The sequence below is a fragment of the Anarhichas minor genome, unplaced genomic scaffold, assembly GCF_050575085.1.
Source record: "Anarhichas minor isolate MPS153535 unplaced genomic scaffold, ASM5057508v1 ptg000040l, whole genome shotgun sequence".
Taxonomy (NCBI): domain Eukaryota; kingdom Metazoa; phylum Chordata; class Actinopteri; order Perciformes; family Anarhichadidae; genus Anarhichas; species Anarhichas minor.
The window spans coordinates 9,600,527-9,612,773 of NW_027466486.1; the positions used below are offsets into that span (position 1 = coordinate 9,600,527).

Here is a 12,247-nt window from a genome sequence, read left to right on the forward strand (position 1 = left end):
TGAACTTGCAGCTACCAATGCAATGATACAAGTGTTGGAAGGAGGTGATGTGAATTGTGCCAAAACCAGGCGTGACGGCATGAACTCATATCTCCCCGAATCCAAAAGCCAGCAACCTAACCTGCTAAACAAATGGAAATAAACTGTTCAGCCTACAAATAGTGAGCCATACGCACATGCAGGACGTACGACCAAAGGAACCAAGACACACACAGGAGCGAATCCACGATGAAAAAAACTATTATTGACAGGTCTTATGGACATCAAGCTTTTTCACTTGCAACAACTGCTGTTGAATCTCATCCTCTCAATAGACCAACATTAGAATCAAAAATCACAACTAACCAACATCAAAGTCGATCTCGAGGTGTAATGATGATTTAATTATGCTGCCTTCTCAGTCAAAGCAACAAAACAACCATAAAAAACGACAACATTTTGGGTGATATATGAACAGTAGCAACATCATCAGCAGTGGCTTATTCAATCCACCATATACATAATGCTCTACAATATTCCACAGGATACTTACATAGTCAGTCTGTTACAACAGCTGACTGAGGACAACCTTTTATTCTCTCAACTGATCCCATCCATCACAATGTGCTTGTGAATTTAAAGCATTTCAAAAGAGCGATCAATAGCATCCGCTCTGTCTGCCTCTATCATGGGAGACTCTGAGACGCTGCAGGACCACTTAACTAAATTAAAAATCTCCCATTAAGCAGCAATAATTCATCGCCGTTTACAGCCACCTCCTATGTGCTTCTCAGTTGCTGTGTAAAATAGACAGTAATGTTATAATCAGACTGAAGGGCAAAGCTGGCAGGTTTGTATGATTTAGCCACAGAATGGATATGCTTCTGTTACCGCAGTTTTTCAAAGCACAACACATATTTCTTGAGTACTTTTGCAGCCATAAAGCCACATCCCCCATTTTGTCACCTTGTTGTAGGCGCATTACTTCAACTTAAGAAACATTCCTGCAACTTCATTACAGTACAATCAAAATTACACTTCTTTGCATCTTCAATCTTTCAAATCTTTACTAACCAAGAAAAAAAGTCACTTTAGATACTCTCAGCTCATCATATTGCAGAACAACTACAGGCAGCTTTCCCATAAATACACTGTGTGGGATCAGGTAGAATCTGATGTGCTGTATATCATTAGAGTTGTCACGGCTTTTGTGGTTATTCTTATCAGTATCTTACCTGGACCAGCAGAGTGATGGGGCCACTCTTGTCCACCTCCAAGATCTCTCCGTTCTTAGTCCCCACCAGGATGTGGCCATGGCCCAGAGATATGGCACGTATGGAGGGGTTGTCCTCCAAGAGCAACCCTGAAGAGTCAGTGAATTATAGAGACCTTAGCTTGAACCAGGAGGCAATCTTCATCTCAGCTAAAAGCATTGAATGTTTTGCATTGGATGGCCGTATTTCATCTCTGGAACTAGATCAAATGATCCAAGGACAGTAGAGGACAACTGAGAGCAGGATGACTTGATTACCTTTAGAGCCTGGAGCTAGGACCGCTCGCTTGATAGCGTAGGTCTTGAGGCATCTCTCGAAAGTGTCGTCCCACAGAGCGACTATACCATCCTTTCCTCCAGTCACAAATCCCTACACGGACAATATATTTGCACATTTAAAGCTGCAATGATATCCAACTAGATGAACATGTATATACCCTATTTAAAAAGAGATGGCTAGACAAAAAGGGAGACAGACAGAAAAATATACTTCTAATCAAATTTTCATAATTGACTTTATTCTGTAAAAACTGATCAGTGAAAGAGCACTTTTCCTTGTGGTACCTTCTCTAGAGCGTGCACACTGAAAACAGGGCCGTCATGCGCCTTGACAGTCTTCATCAGGAACATGTCTCTCCAGATGCAAATGTCCCCCGTGCATGTGCCTGAAAACACCATCTCCTCCGACCAGCCGTAAACAGCGCACATCATTGTCTCCGTCTTCCCCATGTTCCCCTTGCGTCCAATTAGACCACCACCTGAAAGGGAAACTCACAGTAAGATGTGTCACAGCTAAGCCAGAGGTTGTGCTTGTTAGAGTCTCTGCTCAACAACAAAAATACCAGGGGTCTTACCAGCCTTATGCCAAAACTTCATATGTTTCACACCAGCTGTAATGAGCTTGTCAGGTAGGTAGGGATTTATTTTGACAACGAATATCTTGTCCTTGCTTCCCCTGAAAATCAATTACATCACAAAAAATGCACTTAGGAAAAACATTACATTTATACATTTTGAGGCATTTACACACTTCTATAGATTGTACCAGGCGGCATTCTCTCTACTGGCTATCAGGGCACGACTCCTCTGGTTGCAAAAAGATGTCAAATTGTATGAAAGTCTATATGAGAAAATGATTCTACTTCTCACTTGATTTATTACCTCAGTAAACATTGTAAACACGAGTTTATGGTCTCAAGTTTCAAGTCTTCCTTAATACAGCATGGTGTTCATTTAGTAAATTATGGTCCATTTAGAGTAAAATAGACCACAAAGCAGGATATGCATTAGGGCGTGGCTACCTTGTGATTGACAAGTCGCGACCACAGCATGTCCCGACTGGATGTTGTCCATGTTTTTGTCTTACAACTTTAACCCTATTTACAAACACAATAGAACTATTGCTGTATTGACCAAAAATGCGACATTTTTAGGCTCCTTTTTTGGTTCCCTTTGTAATCCCAAGCATTACAAACACACTAGAGTAATAAATAATGTTTTTCTTTCTGACTGCATTGCACAATATGAACATTGAAGATCAGTCATTGGTCCTATCAAGGCAATGGATTATACCTGACACTTTTAAGCTCTCTAATCGTTGCCCTTTGTGCTAACACCCACTCCTCCTCTCCCAGCTGAAGACTAGACGGTGGCGGTGCACAAGCTAGGCTCCATCAGGCCCCTTTTCCCCGCCTCACTGCATTGCCCACCAGGGTCTGCGAAGGAGACTATTGCAGCTCCAAGCTGTCCCTGAGCTGCAGTGAGAGTCTGGCACACAACACGCAAGAGAGCAACCCGCAATTCATTGCTGCAAAGTAGCCAGGGGCAATTCCAGTGGAGTAGAGACTAAATATGAACATCAAGTAGGACAAGCAACAAAGCAAAAGCAAAGATATTTTAGGATGCGGATGTTTTCCAGTTATCTAGGTTATATATTTTATCTGCTATCTGCTGTTCTGAACAAATGTACACCTCTCATGCTTTGCAGCGATTCAGGTTTGGTAAGGTAATCGTCTTCCATCAAATGTACAAGCCTGGTGTGTGTGCCCCATATCTGGTCGCATGTATCGTTTACATCCTATGCACTCAGCGATCATTTGCATCCTTGTCTCCGGCGGTATAGGAAGTCTGTCACATCTGAGCTCAGGATTATGTTGCCTTGGACACTCCTGAAGGAAGTCTTTCTTTATATTTGATGTAATTTTAAAGATGCAGAGCTTTATATCTTTATGGTCCAATTTGTTTCAGCCATTAGGACAAACTCGTAGGATGTGCGTACTAATTTTCATTTATCTTTTTTATTACTCGATTGTTTTTGCAACCAATTTGCTTTGTATCGCTTCCTTGTCAAACTACAATCTGACATATTAAGCACCCAAATTTGCCAGGATGAGCCCATGGAAGATTAATTCTCTTTAATTATGGATCTGCAGATGGGGCCTTGGGGCAAACTCCTCCTCTAACAATTTGGACTCTGTTGGAGTGGAGCCACCTCGTAATCTAAAAGGTAATTCCCCTTCTTTCCTCACCATCAATCACAGTGTCAGCTCTGCACGGCAAAGTGCCTTCAATTTAACCCTCATCCATAAATGTCCAAATTCAAACTAAGAGCACTCAAACAATCTTTAGAATTAACAGGAAGGTTTGTCAAATCTTTCTGGATGTGGGGACAGCACAGGCTGGGTGCTGAAAGGCTTACCTGCAGCCGTGTGAACACTGTAATTTAGCTGTACTAACCGCATGGCGGAGAGCTTCTCCCCCTTCCTCCAGTCCCACAGCACAATGGTGTGATTGTCGTCCAGGCCCACCGAGGCCAGCCGTTTGCCATCCGCTGTGGAGGGAAAACCAAAACCATTGAGTACAGCATATACAGAGCCAGCTCCTGCTTTGGTTCAGTGAAGTTTGGCTCTTCTTAGAAACATGAAAGCAGCCCAAAGGGTTTGATCTACGGCAGGTGATTCACTGACACTGATATACAGATCACCACGCTGGCTCTGTCTAGTGGCCAATTAAGGGAAGCGAGATGAACAGCTCTACCTTGATGCCGTCAGACTGCCGAAACTAAAAGACACCCTTGTGAATTTTTCCGTTTCTTTACTGTTTGAAAGAGGTTTTTTGCTCCCCTGTGAAAGCAGGATGTCTGGAAGAATTTGCGAAAAAATAAAAAGCAGATTATGTCGAATCTGTCTGGATAGAAGAAACTAAAAGCAGTCTGAGAAAAACATCATTGAGTTACCTGAAAAGTCCAGAGCACACACTCCGAGCTGGTGGAAACCCCTCAACACAGACATGGGTTTTAACGTTTCTGTGTCCCATATGTGGATGGAAGAATCTCTGCCGACCTGGATAAACAACAGCATCCAAAGTATGTACACAATCCACTTAATTCACCCCATTCACGCAAGATCATTTTGGGTCTGATATGGCAAAGAATCTCTCTCAGCTCATCTGAACAAAGAACTAAAAGAAATGTTGAATATTTTATGTCAGAAGTGCTGGCAGCTACTTGGCCTGTTGCTACAAAGTCCTTGAGGGGGTGGATAGCCAGACAGAGGATGTCATCATCATGGCCCATGTAGAAACGTTGGGTATTCTGCTGTCTGTTGTACACAACCCCAATGGCAGCTACATGGTAGACTATCTCCCCGGTCTGGGTGTAGAACAGGTTGCTTCTGCAATCATAACCCCTGTAGCTGCAAACAACAGAAATAGAGAAAAAGACTATATGAAGGGCTTAATTGAAAAGGGAGACTTTAAATTCATCTTACAATATCAGCCTTTCCAGAGTTTACCTGTTAGGATGCTACACAGTAAACCTACCCATGAATGAAGTGCAGCTTCACCCCACTTCCCGGTGCCCGCTCTTTCTTCTTCATGGCCGTCGCTCGATGCTTCTCTTTGCACTGCTCTTTGAGCTGAGGTAGATCTTCTTTATAAACCTGGATGAACATAAAAAAGTGTGTGCCTTCTCTGTTTAATAACAAATATGACTTCCGAGGAGCCCTGTTCAAAAGGGGAACGTGTTTGATATAATCACAAACCTGTCGTCGATACGTAAGCTGAGTCTCCTGCTCGATTTCTGAGTCCATCTCGGGTACGTCTGACTGATCAGAGTCCGACTCTTCACTGTTAGAGTCTGCCAAGGTCTCTGCAGGCAGAAACACCTCGTCTTTAAAATCCTCCCCTGCCTCTAAATCAGACAAATATCCCACCGCGCACAGAGTGACAACTACCTGCGCCCTGTTTCAGTAGAAGTGACGGTCAATCATATAATAATCCTGTGACATCTGCTATTTATCAGGCAGTCGTGCTTCACAGTGACATCGCTCAAGACAAATATGTAAAAATGCTGATGCAGCATAGTAAAGCCGTGCCAAGACAAGGCAATAAGCAGAACTGGCAGCTAAGGGCGGCTACTCACAAGATCCATTAGGAAAATTAAAAGGAAAGGCAGTTAGTATGTGCTTTAATTTCAGAAAGCACAGCTGCGCTCTGTCTCTGAAAAAAAAAAAAAGACTTGGGAATGACAATGCAATTATACTTTCCTAGCTTCATTCACTTTTATTGAATTAGTCTTCATTAATTTAATGGCCGTTCCATTGCAGAGCTTTATAAAAATTGTAGTTCATTAGCAAAAAGTACAGGAAGGGAACAATCTAGTGCATTGCTCTCTGGTGGTTTAGCAGCATAGTACATTATGTAACAGCCAGCCATTCATACAACCCCTAAAATGTAACTAAGAAACAAGGGGGGGGGGGGATATAAAAAGGAATAGTTTGACGTTTTAGAGAGTTGCATGAGAAGATTGATCCCACTACAGCTGGTTAGCTTAGCATAAAGAATGGAATCTATTTTATGGGAAGAACTGGAATAAACACACAAGATATAACAGTCTTCTCATCTAACTTTTGGCGAGAAAATTACTATATTTCCCAATATGTCGACTATTCCTTTAAGTATGGAGCTCAATCTGAGAGATGTTTAGCCTAGCCTATAGCTTAGTCTATAAAGACTGGAAGTAAGAGGAAACAGCTAAACTTGTCATTTTCATATTTCTGTTTGTGTATGTGTCAATAAGTGAGCTACAGCACTGTAGGCATATTTTCTTAAGTCCCAGTGAAGTTAAAGTAGACATCAAACTTTCCATCAGTGTTTGCCACTCAGCCTAATTTGATAGTGTTTTGTTGGCAGGAGCCGCTGATTTTGTGAAATGAGTAATATCAGTAATGCAAGTCACTGGTCTCCATACAAAGCTACATTCAAATGTAAAACTGTAATATTCCTAATTGGAATGATCAGAAGGTAAAATGTAAATCCTCTTTTTTTGTTCAAATACAAAAACAAGGGCATCATCTTACCTTGCGGCGCTATATGCACAGCCTCTTTAGACTTTCTTTCAGGAACAAACTTCCACTGGAACACTGAGTGATCAGCACCACCAATAGTTATGACCCACTGGTAGTCATGTGACCATCTGGCGTTGGTTATGTGGGCTGAATGACCTAAATACTTTTTAAATTTTGCACCTAAAATCAAAGGGAAACATATCAGTCACACAGTAGATAATAATATCAGACTTTTCCTAAAAATTCTTCTTTACCTTTTTTTACACATGGATATCGTAAAAGTTTGACTAATCCGTAGTCGTCAGCTGTTACTAAGACTTGATTGTTGAAGTTGGCGTCCACAGAGTTAATGTCATTGATGTCTGAGTACTTGGGCCATATTCCATTAACCTCTGCGCCCAACACACACGTCCATGACGCCCACTGTACCAGCTTCAGCTCTTCCCTGTTGGTCACCTCCTTCCCACCTCAACAGGAGACAGAAACACTTGATCTCACAAAGAAGCTCTGTGACTGTATCACATCAAAGCAACTTTTTGGGGCTTTTCAGTTGCCAGTATTTGACATGGAACATGATTCAAATAGTTTTAATTTACTTGGCATCCTGTAGAAGAGCCTCCTGCCACTGCCGTCATTGATCTGCAGGTACTTGCTGTCCGTGGACCAGTCCATGTGTGTGATGAAGCTGTTGGAGCCGATGCACTCGCCCACTTTCTTGTACCTCTGCACCACACCATAGATGTCCACTGAATTATCATTAGAGCCAACAGCCAAGTGGGCCCCATCGGCGGAATACTTCAACTCATGGATGGCTTCCTTCCTATCCTTGATGTGGACCACCTCTGTCATGTCTCTGGAGGGGAGCAGAGACATGCAGTATGAATGAAGAGACAAAATGATGAAGCTCTTCATCATCGTAACCATCTCAGAGGATCAAAATTGGCCTTTGCATTTTTACCCACCTGACTCTGAGAACGGTGAAGGAGCCATCCTTCATTCCCAGCGCAAGGTGAATGCCATCAGTGCTCACGGCTGCACAGCGGATTGGCTCCTCCATGTTACAGCGAGCTATCAGTGCATGATCTATAAGGCTCCATATCCTTTAGACACAGAGAATTAGGACAAATGAAGAGGCAGAGCAGTGATGGGATTACATAGTCAAACAACCATGGCAGTGATGCGTGCGGTCTCTGTCCTGTGATGTATTTGGCTTTTTACTGCATACTGACAGTTACATCTGCTTCATTGTTGTACATTTTAGTTAATAAAGAGCCAGGAATAGCTCATCAGAAAACTATCAAGGAAAGTGGGACTGTCTTTTAGATTTTAAAACAAGTGAACGTTCCTCAAATTGTGATTAGGTTATTATGTTACTTTAGATACTGAATTAACAGAAATTCACAAAATTAAAAAGATTATGTTATTTGAAAACCATTGTAACGTGACAGCATGCTCCACCTGACTGATCGATCATCACTTCCTGTCATGGCCAGAGGCTTGGTGGGGTGGACAGCTAGAGCCCACAGCTCGCCCTCACAGTGACCCTGCATGATGAGGAAGGGCTTGGTGCGGTCGTGGACCACCACCTCGAAGATTTCACTGTCTTGCGTGCCCACCAGGATGTGATCTCCCCGCCAGCACACGCTGCGCACGGACAGCCCTGTCAAAAACACACACATGCACTTAAAAATCAGGAAAACAATGGATAAAGCATGTTAACATAAAAGCAGACAGATGTTTGCAAATGCTGAAATACTAATTATAAGATAACACGACAGGGATAATAAAGACAGAAGGTGTAAATAGCCATCTGCAGACTACCTAGGACGGAGATTTAACAGGAGAATACAATGACAGCACATGTTGTCAAGCCAATCTGCCAACTGACTCTGGGTTATACTGCCGGAAGAGGATGGAGGAAGCATGTGCCCTATACATACGTGAACATGGCATCTGTTCCGACATGCTTATTAACTCTGTCTGCAATCATATTACCCACCTCTGCTATTTTCACCTCTAGCTACTGTTAGGTCCAATATTATAAATATAAGAGATGGAGAAAATAGAAAACAAGAAGGAAATGTTAGTAAAGAGAAATTGCATAAAGGGAGTTTTTCTTTGTAGAGTTACATAATTCTTCCAGTGCCCCAGGAGACCACAGCTTGGCCTGCAACCTTTCTGTACTCAGATTAAAGGAAAAGCGAGGCAGCTTGACATCACCTTTATACCCTTGGTCTGTTTCCCTGAGATCAATGACAGTAATTGGTTTGAAGTTGAGATCCCACAGCCGGACGCAGCCATCTCGGCCTCCGGTGGCAAAGCCCTCTTCACAGACATTCATGCTGAAAATCCCTGACTGGAGGAAATGACAGGCTGTCAGTGCACAGTAAATAAGCAATGACAGAAGCAGCCCCTGCTACAGACCGCATAGTGCTGCTGCTCAGCCAGGCATTTGTTTAACAAGGCTTTCACAATTACAAAACCTGCTGCTGTGGCCTCAAGATATTCCACAACTAGGTAACGGTAGGTGTCCTATCTTTATTTTATTTGACTGAAAAGCTCTACTGATGACCTCCTTTGGCTAAAACTCTCTGTATAAGCAGGGAGGCACATTGTTAAACCCTCAGTGAGACATTTTGGTGGTACAAAAAGCAGCAATGAACATGTACTATAGTTATAATCCCCTCCCCCATCCACCCATCCCCTCACCCAGCTGTTGATCCAATAGATATCATTTAATCCTGTGGAGCAAAAGGCTGATCCTTTTCTACTGAGCAGAATCAAATGAAGCCAGCGTGCATGGCTTTGACCGTGGTTAAGTTTACCAGATTTACTGTGAGTCTTTTGTGTATGGTGCAGGGTGCAGAATCAGCCTGAGCCACAAAGCACACAAACAACTCACCCCATGAGCTGCTTGCACCGTCCTCATCAGAGTGATCCCTTTCCACACGTAGATGTCGCCATTCAAGGCACCTGAATATGTGACCTCGTCCTTGGAGCAGGCGAGGCAGAGAATGGTTTGGAGATCCCCCGTTTTGCCAAAAACACCACGTTTGGGTGTGAGAGCATTACCGCATAAGCTCCAAAACTGCAAACACAAACAGAAAGAGTGAGAGAGTATGGTGGCTAATAATCCCCCCTGTAATCCTGTCATGAAAAATCCAAATGGACAATTATGGAACACTTGGATACAAAAGAATAAAACAATCACGTAAATTATTGTTCGACAGCCGCACACACAGAGCAACTTCATTAAAAACACACACACATCCACAGAGACCTTGAAGGAAAGCAAAGTCAAATTTGAATGCTTCCCCTCCTCTTCATGTGATACTGGGGAGTCTTGCTGGGGGTCAGTGTTGTACGTAAGCACCTGATCAGCATGCACAGACACAGACACACGCGTGACTCATTATTTATGAACAAGGTCATTGGGATGCACTGACACAGCCTCGTCTAAGGCTTAAATCCATCAAAAGGAAGAGGAGAGAGTGAAAGAGAGACGCTCTGTCTGCATGGAGATGAGATCACAGTGAGGAAGCTCGAGGAGGGCGTCTCGTGCTGAGACACGGCAGTCACACCCTCACTATCAACTATCCTCCTGAATGATAGGGCTGCCGCGTGCTAACAGGAGGGATCGATTATCAGAGACGGGCATCACCGCCTCAGATACAGCGCTGCAATCAAACATCTGAAGCTTGTACGCACCTCATCAAGACAGGTCTTTACTAATCCTGAGCTGAGTATTTGCATGTGCGCGAGCTATGTGAGGGGGTCGACGTAGTAAAGATCATAGGTGTGTGAGTAATCTGGGCTGGTATATATGCCGGTAGAAGTGTGTCAAGTGAGGGTATGTGGAAGGGTTTTGGCTGAGATGGAGTCGGGAGGGAGGGGATCGTGGCCCAGCCTGTTGCGAAGGTATGCGGGGATGGATGCGGCGTGACTGCACAGCCCTCCCTGGCCGCAACTGATAAGGCAGCAAGACACGGGCGGCAGCTAATCCCTTCGCTGCTGAACTACTAAGAGGAGACGAGATGCTGAGGGGGTTTACAGCGAGGCCACGATCAGGGGAAGAAAGCCCAGAAAGGTGGAAAATGTGCTACAAAAATGAGATTGCGTTGTATTGAAATCAAGACCTGGCTAACAACATTGCTTTCTCTGAGTAACACTTTTTATTTCTCAAACATCCTCCAGAGAACCCCCTGGTATAGTGGAAGCTGCTCCTCTTAACCCAGGATTAGTGATATTTCATTAGCTCAGTTACCTCCACCATCACTACAAGTTTAATCCTTGAAATGCAATTAATGCAGAGAGGGTTGTAAGTCATCAGCTACTGCATCATCCCGCTCTGATCTCACTCATAATATCAGTATCACAATGCCAGACTACAGTGACCCTGGCCTGAATGGTGTCAGAGCGCTAAATGCTACGCTAACAGAGGTCAATTTCTTGGCAGCTCACTGTAAGGAAAACAAGAAGGCTGGGTGTCAGTGTTGCTCGAAGCTGATTTTCTCAAAGCTGCTGTCATTCATCCACGTGGTGCCAAAGTCAAAGCTCACATCTGTGACAATCTGTGGCAACATCAGGTTTACATTAGTCGAAGCACTGCATGACTTTATAATGACAACATGACTTTGACAACAATGTATGCTGAGTTGATGTCTTCTTTTTTCCATAAGGGATCATTTACATTATAAAGAAAATATTAAAATATCTTGTGTCAGAGTTTGACACATCCTGGTATTCAAGTTGTTTGATACAATGTAAGATAATTAAGAGGATAGGAAACTATACAAAATTCTGTTTATTTTGTAATACCTCCCGAATGTTTTCCCTTTTTGAGTCACTGAATGACTTTGCCTCTTTGAGCCTCGAGAAAAAAAGTAAGGAATGCAGCTGATGATGACGAGATAATGCTTCGTTTTAAGGGGTCAAAAGCCAAAAACGTTGGAAGCCACAGAGCTGCATCATGCAATACTGGCGGGACGGTCCTTTAAACAGCTTTTAATCAGCAACTAGTCAGACAGAGGGCAGATGATTGGTAGGCGTGTTGTTTCTGTGTGTGTGGGCTGAAGAGGTCTGATTTGTCCTGAATGAATCAAAACACAAATTACTCTATAATTAGGTAGGAGGAGCTGCGTAAGGAGGAGCAGCAACCGAGGTCCCCGTCACAAGAGTTTGTGGATTCCTCAGCCTGCTAGTGAGTGGATTACTGGGACTAAATCTCCTGGGTGCTCTGAGTGCTATAATCGCTGAGCGAGCACAGGGTCGGCGAGCAGATGTCACATGGTCCGCAGGGTGAAGGCTGGGGAATTATGTGGGACAATTGCTGGATTGCCTTGGTATCAGGAAACCAGGGGGGGGGGAGAGGGGCAATACTGGAGGATTCAACGTGGACTGGGGGGTTGGGTGCAGCGGCCGGATGGGGTTTCTGTGCCACGGCGGTGGACGAAGAGTTTAGGGTGGAATTACTACGAGAGGAGGCAAGTCAAGCTGGATTGAGATGAGGGCGTCATCGGCGACATGCTACACCACAGAGAAATACGTACAGTAGGCTAAACCTCCCAACTGCATCAAGTGGGCTAGTGGTCACATTTCCTATCCGAGCGTGATTCACTATCTTCCTAATGTTTGGTAAATAATTCTCCTC

At 43.7% G+C, this 12,247-nt stretch overlaps 1 protein-coding gene across 1 annotated transcript in view; it reads right to left on the bottom strand.

The window, feature by feature from the left end:
• Positions 1-12,247, bottom strand: part of eml5 (EMAP like 5) — a 32,926-nt gene that overhangs the window by 11,604 nt on the left and 9,075 nt on the right. Inside the window, exons 5-20 of the mRNA XM_076107630.1 lie at positions 9,500-9,685; positions 8,818-8,953; positions 8,056-8,257; positions 7,560-7,697; positions 7,194-7,450; positions 6,852-7,064; positions 6,610-6,777; positions 5,293-5,399; positions 5,072-5,190; positions 4,758-4,944; positions 4,488-4,593; positions 3,989-4,082; positions 2,107-2,207; positions 1,817-2,010; positions 1,511-1,622; positions 1,215-1,342 (exon numbers count right to left, since the gene is read on the bottom strand). Coding sequence (XP_075963745.1) covers positions 1,215-1,342; positions 1,511-1,622; positions 1,817-2,010; positions 2,107-2,207; positions 3,989-4,082; positions 4,488-4,593; positions 4,758-4,944; positions 5,072-5,190; positions 5,293-5,399; positions 6,610-6,777; positions 6,852-7,064; positions 7,194-7,450; positions 7,560-7,697; positions 8,056-8,257; positions 8,818-8,953; positions 9,500-9,685 — 2,448 coding nt within the window. The remainder of the gene's footprint in view (positions 1-1,214; positions 1,343-1,510; positions 1,623-1,816; positions 2,011-2,106; positions 2,208-3,988; positions 4,083-4,487; positions 4,594-4,757; positions 4,945-5,071; positions 5,191-5,292; positions 5,400-6,609; positions 6,778-6,851; positions 7,065-7,193; positions 7,451-7,559; positions 7,698-8,055; positions 8,258-8,817; positions 8,954-9,499; positions 9,686-12,247) is intronic.